At 48.3% G+C, this 18,513-nt stretch overlaps 1 protein-coding gene and 1 long non-coding RNA gene across 3 annotated transcripts; both read right to left on the minus strand.

The window, feature by feature from the left end:
• Positions 1 to 540: 540 nt before the first annotated feature.
• Positions 541 to 12,829, minus strand: LOC142824204 (uncharacterized). Of its 2 annotated transcripts, XR_012899150.1 has the most exons (4): positions 12,578 to 12,827; positions 10,090 to 10,137; positions 1,941 to 2,211; positions 541 to 1,375 (listed from the first exon to the last, which is right to left on the minus strand). It is a non-coding gene; the product is annotated as an uncharacterized LOC142824204 (long non-coding RNA). The 2 variants fall into 2 exon arrangements; XR_012899148.1 differs by lacking the exon at positions 541 to 1,375 and having other exon boundaries at positions 1,817 to 2,211; positions 12,578 to 12,829.
• A 3,081-nt stretch (positions 12,830 to 15,910) lies between these two features.
• Positions 15,911 to 17,594, minus strand: LOC142824210 (uncharacterized). The gene is made up of 2 exons (XM_075915911.1): positions 16,734 to 17,594; positions 15,911 to 16,538 (listed from the first exon to the last, which is right to left on the minus strand). The coding sequence occupies exons 1-2, from the start codon at positions 17,281 to 17,283 to the stop codon at positions 16,045 to 16,047; spliced, it is 1,044 nt and encodes a 347-aa protein (XP_075772026.1). The 5' UTR covers positions 17,284 to 17,594; the 3' UTR covers positions 15,911 to 16,044.
• Between the last annotated feature and the right edge of the window lie 919 nt (positions 17,595 to 18,513).

An 18,513-nucleotide genomic window follows, 5' to 3' on the forward strand; every position in this document is an offset into this window, starting at 1 on the left:
ACAAACTTTGGGCAGGGACACCACTCCTACCCCCTGGCTAAGACTACTCCATGGACCCAACCTCCATGACTTGATCTAACTTCCCTTTAAACTCTGTTCTAGTTGTAGCCTTCACAGCCTCCTGCAGCAAGGAGTTCCACAGGTTAACTATTTGCTTTGTCAAGAACAACAACTTTCTCTGACTAGTTTCAAGCCTGCTACCCATTCCTTTCCTTTGGTGTCCTCTAGTCCTTCTTTAGGGGAACTCATGAAGAACTTTTCTGAATGCACCTTCTCCACCCAACCCCTGCTTTTAGAGACCTCTATCCTGTCCCCCCTCCGTCTCCTCTTTTCTAAGCTGAACAGTCCCAGTCTCTTTAGCCTCTCTTCATATGGGACCTGTTCCCAACCCCTGATCATGTTAGTTGCCCTCCCCTCTCCCAGCCTTTCTCTTCCCCTCTCCCACCTCCTTTTCCCAGTCTCCCCCAGTTTTGTTCAATAAAGACAGAGTCAATGTTGGAAGAAACGTTATCTTTATTTTGTACATCAATAAGAAGGGGGGCTAGGGAAGGATAAGTGGAAGAAGGTGAGGGAGGAATGGGGTACGAGCCCCCGATGGGGAGGACTGGGCTGGCTCTGCGGGTTTCTGGGGGTGGAAGCTCTCCTGCAGCCCCCTGATTGTCCCCTCTTCCCAGATGGCAGCCTGCGGCAAGTGCAGCCGGGCTGATGGCCGAGTGGTGTGATGTGCCCAGTGTGGGTACTCCGGGCACTCCAAGCCAGGACTGGTTTTCAAGCAGGGCACCCCTTAGAACTGACTGTCCGGGGTGGGGGTCAGGACCCTTTAAGCACAGCCCTCGGCTAGCCTGAGACAGCATCTCCACGCTCTAAGTCCTCCTCTGATGCCCTGCCGGCACTGCTTCCGGCCATTCTTAAGCCCTGTTCAGAGTCCACTCAATGTGGACTTGCTAGTTCAAATTAGCAAAACGCTAATTCAAACTAGTTTTTAGTTCTAGACGCGTTAGTTCGAATTAGCTTAGTTCGAATTAACTAATTCAAACTAAGTTAGTTCGAACTAGCTCTGTAGTGTAGACATACCCTTAGTCTCAAGAGAAGGCTGAGGGGATACATGATAACAATCTTCAAATCAGTAAAAGGTTTTTATAAAGAGAATGGTGACCAATTGTTCTACATCCACTAAGGGTAGGACAAGAAATAATAGACTTAGGACATAGCCAGGGAAATTTAGATTGGATATTAGGAAAATTTTATAACTATAAGGGCAGGTCTACACTTAACAGCTGTGCCACTGTAGCACTTTAGTGAAGATGTTACTATGCTGACAGGAGAGCTTCTCTTTTCCCATCAGTGTAGTTAATTCTCTGGGGGTATGTCTACACTACCCCGCTAGTTCGAACTAGCGGGGTAATGTATGCATACTGAACGTGCTAATGAAGCCCGGGATTTGAATTTCCCGGGCTTCATTAGCATAAAGCCGGCTCCGCCATTTTTAAAAGCCGGCTAGTGCGAACCCCGTTCTGCGCGGCTACACGCGGCAAGGGCTAGATAGTTCGAACTATGTAGCCATTCCGATCTATCCGATCTATCTGTGGAATGAGGTGTACAGATAGATCGGAATGGCTACGTAGTTCGAACTATCTAGCCCATGCCGCGCGGCTACACGCGGCACGGGCTAGATAGTTCGAACTACGTAGCCATTCCGATCTATCTGTACACCTCATTCCACAGATAGATCGGATAGATCGGAATGGCTACGTAGTTCGAACTATCTAGCCCGTGGCGCGTGTAGCCGCGCGGCACGGGGTTCGCACTAGCCGGCTTTTAAAAATGGCGGAGCCGGCTTTATTCTAATGAAGCCCGGGAAATTCAAATCCCGGGCTTCATTAGCACGTTCGGTATGCATACATTACCCCGCTAGTTCGAACTAGCGGGGTAGTGTATACATACCCTGGGAGATGAGATAACACTGTCTACATCAGGGTTTAGGGGGCATAACTAAATTGCTCAGGGGTGTGGGGTTTTCATTCCATTAGCTATACCCATGTAAGTTTGTAGTGTAGGCCTTGCCTTAGAATAGGTTAGCACTAGAACAGTTATGTAGGAAGGACAAGGAACAGGTTAAATAAACAATACTGATGATCTGAATATGCTTTGTCCTGCAGGCAGATGGACAAGTTGGTCTCTTGAATCCCTTCCAGCTCAACATTTCTGATCCTATAATTAGGGCAATGAATAGAGAAGTCACTGAGCAGTTACATACTACAGCAGAGCAAATCAAATAATCACATCTGTGGACTTCCTTTATACAGAAAAAAAAAATTCCCCTACCCGGGGCTTTCCTTTCCTAGTGCTGAAATCCATTTTCAAGTGGAAAACCCCAATGCATGAAAATAAAGAAATCAAACAAACAATTGAAAACTTGACTGTCCCATCTTCTGGAAGATTCTTCTCAATCTGTTTAGGTTGCACCAAGACTCTCTTTCTGGTGCAAGAAGGCAGAATTTATATAGCCCCTTCTCTGACATACCGTATCTCAATTGAGGATTCCTACAAGTGCTAGGAAACTATATTTCTCAATAATTTCTCCTCACTAAGGGAAGAAGGAGTCCAGACCACTTTACTCTGGGAATTTTAGTCTTAGGACTTCATTAGGTTGGGTTTCTCTCCAAAATGGCATACAGCCGCTTCAAGATATCATTTTCTCTCTTAGGAATTGTTGCCTACTCCACAGGTGTGTCTTTTCCAAAAATGCCTAGAGCAGCCTAAGAATGTTGTGACACATATCTAATTTCCAGCTCAAACTGAAGATAACTACTAGGGTTTGCCAGATGGTTTAATTAAAAATTCCAAACACACACACACCCAAAAAAGGGGAGAAGGAATTTTGTTGAGAAAAAAAAGGAGACCAAAGTTTTTAAGCAAAAAAAAAAAAAAAAGGACACTGAGAGTTAAAACAGCATGGCCCCTTTAAGAAAAGCCTTTGAAGCTTTTTGCCAGTGGCCATCTTGTTTTCCTGATTGAGTCAGAACACAGCTTCCTTGCAGGACCAGGTAAGTGGGAGCGCTGGGAGGCTCGGTGGGAGGAGCCCGGGGGGGGGGGGAGGGTGGAAGGCCCAGGGCTGGGCCTGGTAGCTTAGCATGTATAGGATTGCCAGGTGTCCAGTATTTTCGTCTCCTGGCAGGGGAAAAAATCAGAAAATACTGGACATTTTAGCTGTCCGGTATTTTCTGATTTTTTTTTTACTGGACAGGAGGCGAAAATACCGGTCTGTCTGGGTCAATACCAGACACCTGGCAGCCCTAATAACTACAACTGAGGCCAGACCTCTCTCATCAGGTTTCGTGTAATGATTTATTTTTAAATAGAGTAACTTAGGGACTCCTTTAGGTGTTGCATCACAAGGACACCCCTGTTCGATCTGTTCGATGTAAACGTGACCATAGGTGGGGAGGGGCTGACTGTTTTTGTTTTTAATTGGAGTTAAGAATTCTAAAACTATCACAGCTCCTTTTTGTTGACCACTGGCTTCTTATAGGAATGGCTAATTGAATGTCTTGCTCTAGTATGTATTAGACAGAAGAGAGGTGGGACAGAGCTTCAAATAGGATAGCTTGTATCAAAGGGTTGTAGCAGCAGACATTTATTGGATCAGACCGAGGCTGACCTTTTATTGGCAGAAAAATAAAAACACATACTAAAAGAATCAGTGACATTCTTACAATTCTGTGCTGCAACAGCTGACCTTCTTGGAGAAAAAGGCTAGCTACTGAGGTTGAAAATTTGGGGAAGGATGGTAGTGAATAATTTTTAAGAAACAGCATTGTGTAATATTTTGACCATCTGTAGCATATACATGCTCCGGGAGGTAGTTCAACAGTAATCTACAGAGTAAGCAAGTATGTTTTGAGGCCATATTGGATTCTTTCTAGAGACACATAATTGGAGACAAGGGAGCTCCACAGCTTGCTGTCCCACCCAGTATTTAGCATGGGGAACATGCCCAGGGACCTTAAAGCACCAGTGAGTACAATGGAGAATTCAGACAAGCTGGAGCCTATCAGTGACCTTTGTTCCTGTCTCACCTCCATCTGACTGGACTCAGACTGGGTTTTACATTCCACACCAATTCTCATGAAAGCCAATGAAAAGACTCCTGTCACAGCTCAATTCCCCAACCTGACACTATACGTGCAGAGATGGGGAGCCGGCTAACTGAATAAACTCTACAAAACCTTGTCTGTGATTCCCAGAAACAAATTTATTCAATCTGTCCCCCTCTGAGATTCAAAAACAAACAAACAAACAAACAAACAAACAAACAAACAAACAAACAAAAAACCCAAAACTGGCTCCTTGCTGCCACCACTCAAGTGATTTTAAAAATATCAGGAAAGAGATCACTTAGGAATCTCCTCCCTAAGGTAAAGCTCTCCCCCCTGCCTCAACCTCTGTTTTGCTTGGCGTTGGGAAAACAGAGGGAAACCACAGACAACAGTAGGCTCTGCCCTTGTGATGAAGCACTTAATCCTAAGGACACAACAATCAACCAATAACAATTAATTAGAATAAAAATAAAACACTTTTATTATTAAAACAAAACTATTGTTGCAAGCATAATAAATTGGCTAGGTGGTAAATTGCCACAATTTGATATATATACTCAGGGAAAATCCCTGGGCTGTAATCCTTAGTGACAAAAGAGAAAAACAATTAGGCAGCTCAGACATGATTTCTAAATCCCTAAACAAGGAAAACAATAAACCCTGATAGACTATCCCCTACTTGTACATTTCAAGAAGTACATTCTTGGAGAGAGAAAGTGTCTCCCATCTTCCTCAATAGCTGGGAGAAACTGCTCTGATCTGAAACAAAGGAGAGTGAGAGAGAGAGAGAACCCCCCTCCCGCCCTTTTCCAGTTTGAAATTCCTACCTGCCTTGTTATTGGCTGATTGCCTGACCCCCCCCCCCCCCGCCAGCCAACACCTTTGCTAGGTATCTGAGTTAACCCTTTAGTCACCAGGTGCTGCTCAGGACTCCTCATCATGACAACTCCCAATGGCTTAAAGCAGAGTTTGATCAGGTCCATGGAGCCCAATCCTTCTCCAAGTGAAATCAGTGGGAATTTTGTTATTGACTTTAATGGGAATTGGGTTGAGCTGTAGAATCCCCTTTTTTTACTCACGCCTCTCCTGCACAGTCACTTTGTGATTATTTAAAGAAACTCATTCTTGTAGGCCTTGGGACTAGAGAGGGATGGCTGGAGCAAGGGAAAGCCCACATCTGAATGCATAAAGGTATGTTTTTGCTGAACAACCAGCAGTGTGTAGGAGAAAAATGGTTCCTGATTTAGGTATCTACATCACTACCTTGTGAAAAATCAAGTTGTCATGTCTGGAGTGGGAAATGTATTTGTATTTGGTTATTATATGAATATTTTATTTTTGTTTCTACCATCTCAGCATCTGATTGCATTACATGTGCTAAATTACATGGCCCAGAGAAGACAGCATAAATAGCACCACTCCTTGTACTTCCCCAATGAAGAGAAAAACATCCCCAGGGATGATCCAAAGTTAAGCGATTGGCTAAAAAGATCTTCCTGGACCCCAGCCTTTGATGCCACCTAGGGAGGCCGATTCCCCACCATGGACGCTTCATGAAAAGTGTCCTTCCCTTGGTCTCCAAGAGTTCTAGGAAAAACGGGATGCATCAGCCATCACAGGATGTCTGCAGATAAACAATCTCTCCTAAGGGATGTCTATCCTGCAGCCATGGAATGTGATTGTAACTCATGTAGGCACATCCAAGAGAGCTTAATCTAGCTCACTCAGGTATCAAAACAGCTAGCCTGCAGCACTGAGTGAGTCTTACAATAAATGAGGTAGCCAGCCTGCACTGAGCTTCACACTGCTATGGTGCCATTCCTTCAGTACTCTAGCTATGTCTGCATGAACTGCAGACACACCCTGTGATTTCATTATAGACCCACTCTTAACTAGTCAGGCCTGAGACTTCATAGATCAATAGTTACTGGGAACAGAGAAACCATGAAGTATGCAGAGCATCAGTAACACCAACCCTTAATTTTTCCTCCATGGATCTTTAAGTGCTTTACAAAAGAGGTGAGGATAGTTGTTTCCTTTTTTACAGATAGGGAAGTTGGCACACAGAGGCTCCGTCTAAACTACACCCCTCTGTCAGCAGAGAGATGTAAATTAGATGTATCAAAAGTGCAAATGGAACCGGGCTTTAAATATCCTGTGCTTCATTTGCATAATGGCGGTCGCCACTTTTTTCCAAAATGAGGCTTTTCAGAAAAACCCAGCAGTTTAGAAGGATCAAAAAGTGGATCAAAAAGAAGAGTACAGGATCTTTCGAAATGGGGCATTTCTATCAAAAATGCCCCTTCTAAACTTTTTTTCCCGAAAAGCCCCGTTTCAAAAAAAGAGGGGGCTGCCATTATGCAAATGAAGTGTGGGATATTTAAATCCTGTCTTCATTTGCACTTTCGATACATCTAATTTACATCCTTCTGCCGACAGAGAGGTGTAGTTTAGACATGGCAAGAGAGATTAAGTAGTTTGGCTGAGCTCACCCAGGAGGCCCGTAGGGGTGTATCTACACAGCAAAGTTATTTTGGAATAATGGCCGTGTCTACATGTGAGTGTCTACACAGCAATTCTGTTATTTTGAAATAATTTTGAAATAACGGACATTATTCCAATTTCTGTAAACCTAATTCTATGAAGAATAATGCCTATTCTGAAATAGCTATTTCGAAATAAGGCATGTGTAGATGCTCCACTTCTGCTATTTCGAAATAGCTCGTCACTAGGGCCATTCTAAGTTATTCTTCCTGGGGCTCTAAACGGAGGTAGCACGTCTACATTAGGGAAGCCTGCCTCAGACTAATTTTGAAGCTTCCCTACAGTATAGACGTGCTATTTTGAAATAAGCTATTTCAGAATTACTATTCCAGAATAGTTAATTCCAATATAACTGCGCAGTGTAGACATAGCCTAGCAGAGCTGCAAATAGAGTCCAGCTTTTCTGAATCTCACTCAAAGTGCCCTCTGCTTTAGGCCACACTATAATATCAGCTCACTCACCCAATTCACTAGGAAGGTGGATTGCTGCCTTCCTCTCTGAACTTTCTTTAAGGCTACCCCAATCTGAACAATTTCCAGCAGTCCAACCTAGGATTGTGGTGTGGTATCCACCTTGCTGAATTCATACTAAGAATTTACTAAATGCTATCAGTTCAATGGCAGCCAGAAACTCCTTTTCTATGGAAGGCTGATAATGTATGCATTGCAGCTTAGTTGTGTGTTTATTGTGTTAAAAAACCAGAATTAATATGTCTCAGAAAAGTTTTGAAAATTAAGTTGAGGATCCAAATTCAGCATGTTGTTGAGATAAGCACAGATAATTTTCTCCTAAAATCCATGCTGTGGTCAGTTTCTGTAAATCAGTTTCAAATATGTAGGCTGAAATATAGTTTCTACTGCTAAATCACTCCAGTGAGTAATCAGTATCCACTTCCTCTCCTACCTTTCCCTCATTGTTGTCTTTAGAGTTGGACATACCGGATGAGCTGTCTCACAGCAGTGAAACATTTCATTTTTGACTGTCTGGAACTTTGTAACTTCATTTTCATTTCAATAACATTTTAACGATGTGATTTTTCCCATCTTACCGTGCTTTTCTTTGAAGCAAAACAAAGAAAGATACTACTTCTTGCACAAATTTATGGTAGGAAAAGAAATTGATCTGGGAGAAAATGTAATGTCAGAAAAGTCACACCTGGTTTCTTTTCTCATAGTACAAATTATGTGAACTGGAGCTTTGCAATACTTTGAGTATGTCTACACTACAAACATTATAGTGGTAGAGCTGCAGTTATGTAACTGTAGTGCAGACTCTTGTTCCAGTGAGAGAAAGGGGTTTTTCATTCCTGGAATGAATCTGTCCCCTTGGGTATATCTACACTACAAAGTTAATTCGAACTAACAGACGTTAGTTTGAATTAACTTTGATAGGCGCTACACTAGCGCTCCGCTAGTTCGAACTTAATTCAAACTAGCGGAGCGCTTAATTCGAACTAGGTAAACCTCATTTTACGAGGACTAACGCCTAGTTCGAATTAGCTAGTTCAAATTAAGGGCTCTGTAGCCACTTAATTCGAACAAGTGGGAGGCTAGCCCTCCCTAGCTTTCCCTGGTGGCCACTCTGGGCACCACCAGGGAAACTCGTATGCCCCCCTCCCGGCCCCGGAGCCCTTAAAGGGGCACGGGCTAGCTACAGTGCAAGCCTGCTAGCACCCAGCCAGCAGACCCTGCACCTGGCACGGCTCGAGCCGGCCACCCGCTGCCACCCAGCCCTCCGCCTCTTCCTGGGACCAGGCTGGCGGCTCCCGGGAGCCTGCCCAGGTCCACAAGAGGCGGGCGCCCTCCTGGTCTAGTGCGGAGATCGTGGACCTCATCCACGACCTCCGCACTAGGCACAGGAAAGTGGCAGTCTAGGGCAGGAGAGCTGCCAGCCTGGCCACCCAGGAGCAGGTGTGCATGAAAATCAAGGTGGTCCACTGAGACCCCCGACCCTGATCCCTGAGCTTAGAATGGCCATACTGGGTCAGACCAAAGGTCCATCTAGCCCAGTAGCTTGTCTGTCAACAGCAGCCAACACTAGGGACCCTGGAGAGGATGGACCGAAGACAATGACCAAGCCATTTGTCTCGTGCCATCCATCTCCAGCCTTCCACAAACAGAGGCCAGGGACACCATTTCTACCCCCTGGCTAATAGCACTCCATGGACCCAACCTCCATGACTTTATCTCACTTCTCTTTAAACTCTGTTATAGTTGTAGCCTTCACAGCCTCCTGCAGCAAGGAGTTCCACAGGTTGACCATTTGCTTTGTGAAGAAGAACTTTCTGTTATTAGTTTGAAGCCTGCTACCCATTCATTTCATTTGGTGTCCTCTAGTCCTTCTATTATGGGAACTAATGAAGAACTTTTCTTTATGCACCCTCTCCATACCACTCATGCTTTTATAGATCTCTATCATATCCCCCCTCAGTCTCATCTTTTCTAAGCTGAGAAGTCCCAGTCTCTTTAGCCTTTCTTTATATGGGACCTGTTCCAAACCCCTGATATTGTACTTGCCCTCCCCTCTCCCAACCTCTCTCTTCCCCTCTCCCGCCTCCTTTTCCCAGTCTCCCCGAGTTTTGTTCAATAAAGAGAGTTTCTATTTTTGAAGACATGTCCTTTATTTTGTACATCAGGAAGGTGGGCTAGAGAGGGGTAAGTGGAAGGAGGTGAGGGAGGAATGAGGTACGAGCCCCCGATGGGGGAGGACTGGGGTGGCTCTGCGGGCTTCTCGGGGTGGAAGCTCTCCTGAAGCCTCTTGATTGCCCCCCCCTCCAGATGGCAGCCTGCGGCAAGTGCAGCCGGGCTGATGGCCGAGTGCTGTGATGTGCCGAGTGTGGGCATTCAGGGCACTCCAAGCCAGGACTGCTTTGCTGTCCCTCATCAAGTTAGACAAGCGAGCGGGGAACCCCTGAGAACTGTCTGTCCAGGGTGGGGGTCGGGTCCCTTTAAGTACAGCCCTCGGCTAGCCTGAGACATCAGCTCCATGCTCTAAGTCCTAATCTGATGCCCTGCTGGCACTGCTTCCAGCCATCCTTAACCTCGGTTCAGGGTCCACTCAATGTGGACATGCTAGTTCAAATTAACAAAACGCTAATTCAAACTAGTTTTTAGGTCTAGATGCACTAGTTCGAATTAGCTTAGTTCGAATTAACTAATTCAAATTTAGTTAGTTCAAATTAGTGCTGTAGTGTAGACATACTCCTTGAGAGGTGATAGCTCATCTGGAACTTAGATCGCTTTAACTACATTTCTCTGGGTGGGAATTTTTCACACCCCTGAACATTATAGTTAGGTTGACTTAAGTTGTAGGTGTAGTGCGGGCGTTAGTTTCCTACCATTCTTCATTGAATTACAACATGTGAGCTGCACAGTACCAGTAAATGTCTTATTAGCTCATTGGGTATCATTAGTTACACAAGTCCTGGACCACCAAGGTACTTACATGTCAACTCCAATCACATGAGTAGTTCCAATGAAGTATCTTGCTGACCTGATATATTAAGATGGAAGACAGAACAGTGCTAAATTACTTAGATTTAAGCATTGCTGGAACATTTTCAGTTCGTGAACTCCCAGCCAAACATAAGTTTCATTTCTTTTTTCTCTTATCTAAAAATATTTGAAGAAAAAGAAACCCACTGAGAGAAAAACAGTCATGGAGAGTCAGCAATGATAACATTGAGCAATAGCAGAGCAGAAAACAGAAAGGAAAGTAATACAAACATTCATATATAGTTTTTAATTCAATGTACAATTCATGTTTTGTGATGCACTGAAAAATGTACAACAATCATAGGATACATTTTACTTTTCACTCCTTTTTTCTTGGCCCAGCTTTCAGGCTAGCAGAGTCCATGGAAATGCATGTAATCTGGATTAGAAGCAGTCAGTCTGCATCTAGACAGGGTAAAGTTGGTTGCACCTTTTGGCTGTGTCTAGACTGCATCCCTTTTCCGTAAAAGGGATGCAAATTAGACACATCGCAATTGCAAATGAAGCGGGGATTTAAATCTCCCCCGCTTCATTAGCATAAAAATGGCTGCCGCTTTTTTCCGGCTCGGAGTTTTGCCGGAAAAAAGCACCAGTTTAGACGCGGATCTTAAAATGAGGGATAAGGGATCTTTCGGAAAAGGCTTTATTTTCCGAAAGATCCGCGTCTAGACTGGCGCTTTTTTCCGGCAAAGCTCCAAGCCGGAAAAAAGCGGCAGCCATTTTTATGCTAATGAAGTTGGGGAGATTTAAATCCCAGCTCCATTTGCAATTGCGATATGTCTAATTTGCATCCCTTTTACGGAAAAGGGATGCAGTCTAGACACAGCCTTTCTGTTTTAAAGAGCAGCCTGCTTAGTTGTTCTCAGTTTTTGTATTCTTGTATGTTGTGATTCTAAGAAATAAAGTAGTGTTAAGTTGCAAATTTCAAGCAAAAGTATTTGATGCTTTTAGCAATCTTCTCCATTTGTGTGCTATGAAAATAACCTACAAAATCGTTCATTTTATTAATAAATAAAAATTGATAAGAACACTTTCCCATGTGACTAATAGAGAACTGAAATTCTATTTAAACTTACATTGTTAGTACTTGATCTATGATTATGGACCATATTCTCTTTTAAACACATGTAGCTCCATTGAACTAAATAAGGCTGCACAAGTGTAATGTAATTTACATTTATGATTCTGTTCCACTGAATATAATTGCTAAAAGATGAATACTGGAAAGAGATCATTTTGGAGTGTCGGGACAAACGCGTCCTAAGTCCATGGCATGAACTGGAAAAAACAAAACAAAACCAAAAAAAAAAATCCTCTTTAGTGAAGCAAGTGGAATCACAGTGACATGAGAAAAAGAGCACAACATCCACCTCGAATCCATACATTTAATTGTACTCTGTACAGTTAGCTCAAAGTAATTGTTTTCTAATTTGATACTATGGTAAATTATGAAATCATATAAATTACAATGGGGGTCTTATCCTTGGGTGGGCTAGACTTTACTGTCCTCTTCCAGTGTCTGAAAGAAACCCCCACTTCCACAGCAGTACTGGAAATCCAGAGTTCAGTCTGTAAGGAATTTCAGTGAGGATTGCCCAGTGTCAGCCTCCCTACATTCAAGTTCCAAAAGAAACTAAAGAAACTAATTTAATTAAATAACTATAAAATCTTATGAAGAAACAAATAATCTAATTCTTACACAGAACACAGATATTTTATAACCCACAGATAATCTCCATAGTTACAGTAAACATAAGTAAAGAGAAAACTAAAAGTGAAATTTGAACAGTTCAGTCCACACAAACACAGTAAGAAAAGAGATCCCAAAAGCTTAGATTTAGTTCACCAAAGTCTCAGTTCCTGCCTCTGATCATCAACTCTGCACCATATGCTAAGTCTGAATTCTCTCTCCACTTGCTTGTAGGGAATCTTCAGTTGCAGTCCAGGCAGACTCATAGACTCATAGACGTTAAGTTCAGAAGGGACCATTATGATCATCTAGTCGGACCCCCTGCACAGTGCAGGCCACAGAATTTCACCCACCCCTCCTAAAATAATCCTCTCACCTATAGCAGACTCTTCCTCTGCTATGATCACTGCTAGGCAGCCAGCTCACTGATTAACTAGTCAGTTAGCTCACAAGTGACCAAACAGACTTAAAGAAACCCCGTTACAAAAAAACAACAAAAAAACCCCAAAACAACAACAACAACAAAAACTGAGAATAACAAAATAGATGTGACTCTCTCCCCATTGCTACATTTACAGAAGAGCTGAAGGATCACACTGACTAAGAAAGTGAACTAGAACAGTTTGACTAAAATCTAAACAACATTTAAAGCAGATAATTAACACAGAAGTTATTTTCCCTCCCAGGTTCTCCTAGATCTAAGTAGCATTGCCCATGAGCCCTGGTAGAGGGTTAACAACTTCACTACCTGCTGCAAAGTGCTGCAGAGTGAGGAACAGCAGCCTGTTTTCAGCTCCTGGATCAGCTTCTCCCAGCTCACACAAGACCCTTAGAAAAGCATCTGCCCTGCCAGCTTGCTCATGAAGTCTGCCCTCAAAAGACTGGACCCAACTCCAGAAGCTTCTGGGTGGAGTGCTGAATCTGTCCAGCAACAGTAACACTTAACTCACTCCTACTTCCCTCACAGTCCCCTGTATCATTCGTTACACACCTACTAATGTCTTCAGCAAATGAAGAAGGGGTACTTCAGACAACAACCTCCTTCTCTGCACAGTCCAGAGTCATCCTCAGAGAAGATCCAGCATGTGTACTGAATGAGGCAGGGTCCTGTGAAAAAAGACGATGTGATCGTGTAATTAAACACTGTCCTAAAGTATGTATTCCAGGGATTGAAAGTACATCAGAAGTGCATAGGCAACCTTAATTCTGGCATTTCCTATCTTTTCAGTACTTGACTTGCAACCTTATCATTCTTTAATGCAGTTTTAAAATATACTCGCCTAAGTTTTCACAATAAATAAATAAATAATAATAAATAATCCTCATGTGGCACTATCGGCACCTCTGACATGGTTCCTCATGAATCTTCAGATCTGCAGCACAGTTCTCTACCACGTCAGCTAATGGACTTAAAAGCAAGAGGAGATTTTATTTGTGTATGTGGCCCTGTCACTAAAGGGGGATGGAGATACTACTTCGCCAACCATTTTCACAGCTGTTTACCAGATAACACAGGAAAATTGACACCAGGTGACAATAGGTTGGGTACAGGTTGGACATCCCTGGTCTGGTACCATTGGGACCTGACCGGTCCTGAAGGAAGGAGTTTGCCAAACCAAGGGTTGTCGGCTCCCCTGCTTACAGATTCTGGACTCTCCCAGGATCTCTCAGTATATATCACCAGGCTTCCCCGTCCTTGGGCCACCAGGCTCCCAGCTCCCCGACCAGCCCTGAGTCTGCTGGGGCTCTGCTGCCCAAGGCTGCCAGACTCTGCTGCCCTTGGGCCACCAGGGCCACAAGAACTAGAGGACACCAAATGAAATTAATGGGTAGCAGGTTTAAAACTAATAAAAGGAAGTTCTTCTTCACACAGCGTGTAGTCAACCTGTGGAACTCCTTGCCAGAGGAGGCGGTGAAGGCTAGGACTATAATAGAGTTTAAAGAGAAGCTGGATAAATTCATGGAGGTTAGGTCCATAAAAGGCTATTAGCCAGGGGATAAAATGGTGTCCTTGGCCTCTGTTTGTCAGAGGCTGGAGAGGGATGGCAGGAGACAAATCGCTTGATCATTGTCTTCGGTCAACCCTCTCTGGGGGTACGTCTACACTACAGCGCTAGTTCGAACTAACTTAGTTTGAATTAGTTAATTCGAACTAAGCTAGTTCGAACTAGCGCATCTAGAACTAAAAACTAGTTCGAACTAGCGTTTTGCTAGTTCGAACTAGCGCGTCCACACTGATTGGACGCAGGGGGGCATTTAAGGGCAGCTGAAACCGGTTCTGGCAGGGCATCAGGTCAGCAGTTGCTTTGTGTGGCTGCTGTCTGAGGCTATCTGAGGCTCGTGCTTAAAGGGACCCCCCCTGGACAGCCGGTTCTCAGCTTTTCCTGCTTGCTTGCCAACCTCGCCGAGGGACAGCAAAGCGTCGGTCTCTGTGCCCGTCTGTGTCGGTGCTTCCCTTCGGGGGGGACTGCCGCAGGTGGCAACATGGAGCCACGGCTCGCCCTGCACCTTCTGGTGCACGTTCTGGACTTGCTACTGCAAGCCTGCCAGCAATGGCTCGAGGCTGCCTGGCACCACCTGGGGAACGTCAGCCCCCTGCCTCTCCGCCTGGCCGCCCTGGGGGCCGTGGAGGAGCCGCGGCGGCGCCCCGGCACCGGCGTGCCCCGCCGCATCTGGCGTCTGGACACCAGCAGCGACTGGTGGGACCGCATCGTCCTGGAGCGCTGGGACGACCGACAGTGGACCCAGAACTTTAGGATGAGGAGGGACACCTTCCTGGAGCTCTGCGAGTGGCTCGCCCCTGCCCTGCAAAGAAGGGACACTCGCATGAGGCCCGCCATCCCCCTCCAGAAGCGGGTGGCCATCGCCCTCTGGAAGCTCTCCACGCCGGACAGCTACCGATCCGTCGGGAACCAGTTCGGCATGGGGAGATCCACTGTCGGAGCAGTGCTCATGCAGGTACGGCGCTCGTCGGCCACCGAGCCGGGGGGGAGGGGGGCTGCGAGGAGGGGATGGGCCGCCCCAGGGACAAAGGGGGGGGGCGGGAGGAGGCGAAGGCGCCCCGCACCGGAGGGGTCGGGCTGTCCCGGCCGTACTACACGCCGCCAGGGGGGTTGCTTCCGGGAGTGGGGCGCGGGGCACTGCCAGGGCATGAATGCTCCCAGCCACCCGGGCGCCCCACTGATTGACGCTTTGCTGTGTCTCTCTCCGCAGGTGGTCAAGGCCATCAACCGGGTGCTGCTCCGCAGGGTGGTCCGCCTCGCCGACCCGGATGCCGTCATCCGGGGATTCGGCGCCCTCGGCTTCCCCAACTGCGGGGGGGCCATCGACGGGACGCACATCCCCATCCGTGCCCCGGAACACCAGGTGTCCCGGTACGTGAACCGCAAGGGGTACTTCTCCGTCATCCTGCAGGCCGTGTGTGACCACCGGGGACAGTTCACGGACATAAATGTGGGCTGGTCCGGCAAAGCACACGACGCCTGGGTGTACCGGAACTCCTCCGTGTGCCAGCGGCTGCAGGACGGGACCTTCTTCCCCGACCGCCACATCAGGGTCGGGGACGTGGACATGCCCGTCTGCCTGGTGGGGGATGCCGCCTACCCACTGCAGCCCTGGCTCATGAAGCCCTACACGGGGCACCTCAATCCCTCCCGCCAGGCCTTCAATAACAGGCTGAGCAGGGCCCGCATCGTGGTGGAGGGGGCCTTCGGGCGACTGAAAGCCCGCTTTCGATGCCTCCTCACCCGTCTGGACCTGGCCGAGCACAACATCCCTCCCGTGGTGGCGGCATGTTGTGTGCTCCACAATTTGTGTGAGCGGAAGGGGGAGGCTTTCTTGCCAGCCTGGATGGCTGAGGCTGACCGCATGGCTGGACACTACGGTCAGCCCCGCACCACCGCCGTCCGGGAAGCCCAGCGGGGGGCCATCCGGATCCGGGAAGCCCTGCGGGAGAGCTTCCAGGTGGAGGAGGAGGAGGACTGACCTCTCCCTGCATGCCCCACCGGGGCCTTCTTCCACCCTACCCCCCCCCTTCCCCTTTCCCCTCCCTATCTACTGTACAATAAAGACACCTGTTTTTCAAACAAAAACGTCTGTTTATTTCAGAGAACTGGGGTGGGGGAGGGAGGAATGAAGGTGGGAGAAGGGAGGGGGAAACCTGGGACGAGGGAGCTGGAAGGGGAGGGGAGGGAAGGGAGGAAGGGAAAGGAAAGCTCAGGGGTGGGAGTCTGGGTGCCTCTCCCGTCTCGCCACACTGCGGGTCCGGGGGCGTTGGTGGGGAATGGTTGTGGAGGGGGGGGCAGAGAGGACAGGGGGTGTGGATGAAGCAGGAGCGGAAGCAGGAGCGGAAGCAGGAGGAACAGGAGGAGCAGGGGGAGCAGGGGGAGCAAGAGGGGGAGCAAGAGGGGGAGCAGGGGGAGCAAGAGGGGGAGCAAGAGGGGGAGCAGGGGGAGGAGGAAATGGAAAGCGGTCTAGCAGGCTCTGGAGGTGGCCTCGCAGGGCACGGCCCTGCTCCTCCAGGGCCTCCAGACTCCTCTGGCGCAGCCTGAGGTCCTCCTGGACCCAGTGGTCCTGGAGACAGAGCTGTCGGTCCAGGAACCGGAGATGCCGCCTCTGGTAGTCCTCCTGGTTCCTGGCTGTCCTGCTTGCCCGGGCGCGGGCGGCTGCTGCAGGCGGTGTGGTGCGCCCTGCAGTCCCCGGTGCTGCAGCTGTGGTGCAAGAAGACCAGCGGTCAATTACCCCAGGGGCCCAGGTGTGTGAAACCCAGCTCCCCTCTGCAAGGCCAGGGCCCCTGCAGGATCCCCAGCTGCTGCTCCGTAGTGGGCAAGGCCCAGGCGCACGGTCCCGGGGCTCCCTCTCGCCCCAGCCCCCCGTACACATAAGGGGAACACGAGGGTACTCACAGGTGGACGCCTCCCCGGCCTCTGATGATGCAGGCGAGCGGCTCTGTGGGGTGCCTCGGGGGTCCCGGGTCCTGGGAAGGCTGGCGGCAGGCTCCTGGCTCTCAGAGCCCTCTTCCTCCTCCTCGGTGTCCAGGAGCGGTCCCTCTGCCCCGGGGTCAATCACGTCCCGGGGGGCAGGGACGGCATGAGGCCCCAGGATGCGGTCCAGGGCATGGAAGTGGGGGCAGGCCTCCGGGTCAGCCTCTGGCAGGCAGGCCCGGGAGTAGGACTGCCGCAAGTCTTTAATCTTGCAGCGCACCTGCTCCCGGCTGCGCTGGTGGCCCCTGGCGGCCAGGCTGGCAGCCATGCGTCCATAAACGGCCGTGTTCCGGTGGCTAGTGCGGAGATCGTGGACATTTGAGGCTTCCCCCCAAACCTCGATGAGGTCCACGATCTCCGCACTTGACCAGGCGGGCGCCCGCCTTTTGCGCCCCCGGGCAGGCTCCCGGGAGCCGCCAGGCTGGTCGTGGGGAGCAGTGGAGGGCTGGGAGCCCTCGGATGGCTGGCTCATCCTGTGGCAGGTGCAGGCTGTGCAGGCACGGGTGCTGGCAGCCTTGCAACTGGCACAAAGTGAGTAGCCAGCCCGTGGCCCTTTAAGGGCTCCGGGGCCGGGAGGGGGGCAATAGAGTTTCCCTGGTGTTGGCCAGAGTGGCCACCAGGGAAACCTGGGAAGCCTTAGCCTCCCACTAGTTCGAACTAAAGGGCTACACAGCCCTTAGTTCGAACTAGCTAGTTCGAACTAGGCGTTAGTCCTCGTAAAATGAGGTTTACCTAGTTCGAACTAAGCGCTCCGTTAGTTCGAATTAAGTTCGAACTAACGGAGCGCTAGTGTAGCGCATAGGAAAGTTAGTTCGAACTAACGTCCGTTAGTTCGAACTAACTTTCTAGTGTAGACATACCCTGGGGTACCTGGTGCTGGCCACTGTCGGTAGACAGGATACTGGGCTAGATGGACCTTTGGTCTGACCCAGTATGGCCGTTCTTATGTTCTTATGTTATGTTTATGTTCTTTGCTGCCCCAGGGCCACTGGGGTCCCACTGTTCTGGACCACTGGGGCTCCGCTCCTCAGATCCATGGCCAGCTGTGGAGCAACTGGCACTCCGCAGTCCTGACGCTGCCCTAGGGTGCCAAGACTCCACTGCCCCAACCTGGGGCTCTCTGTCTAGGGGCTGTCTGGTCCAGCAACATCCATGGTCCTGCCAGACCACAGATGTTGCCAGACCAAAGACTCCTGGACCAGAGAGGTTCAACTGTACTAGATTCTGGAGCAGATTATGATTTAGTGTTGCAAGTTGTTCTGGCCCTATCTCCTTCCCTTTGCTCTAATTGATACTTTGTCATCAAATCCTGACCTTCCCCTCCTTGCTCTTATCTTCCCCCAGTCCCTGGCTCCTGTCATCTTAAACTTCTCTTTGTTCCTATCTCCTTTCTTGTATTTTTTTTGTATCCATCTATTCCAAATGCCCACTCCCAGCTCCTTCTTCTATCCTTACTCTTCCACAGCTTCTATTTGCCCTTTCCCACCTTGCTTCTCTTCTTGCAATCCCCCCTCCGCTGCCAACTCCTAATCCCTCTAAATTTGAATCAGGTACTTTCCTTCTTTCTCTGCATGCTCAGGGGACACTGAAAACACAGGACGGGAGAGCTTCCTGCTCTCACTTCTGGCGCCTGGCACCACAGTTGCTTCCTAGCAGCCAGAAGCTTCAATTACAGAGAAAGTCCTGCTTGGCTTTTGTAGCT

This window comes from Pelodiscus sinensis, chromosome 1 (assembly GCF_049634645.1).
Source record: "Pelodiscus sinensis isolate JC-2024 chromosome 1, ASM4963464v1, whole genome shotgun sequence".
NCBI classification, from domain to species: domain Eukaryota; kingdom Metazoa; phylum Chordata; order Testudines; family Trionychidae; genus Pelodiscus; species Pelodiscus sinensis.

What these genes read in the sequence shown, in the direction of transcription:
- LOC142824210 (XM_075915911.1), bottom strand. Translation starts at nt 17,283, where the DNA reads ATGAGCCAGCCATCCGAGGGCTCCCAGCCCTCCACTGCTCCCCACGAC. An exon ending in GGCCGGGGAGGCGTCCACCT is followed by an intron (nt 16,539 to 16,733) that starts GTGAGTACCCTC and finishes CTTGCACCACAG; the next exon opens with CTGCAGCACCGGGGACTGCA.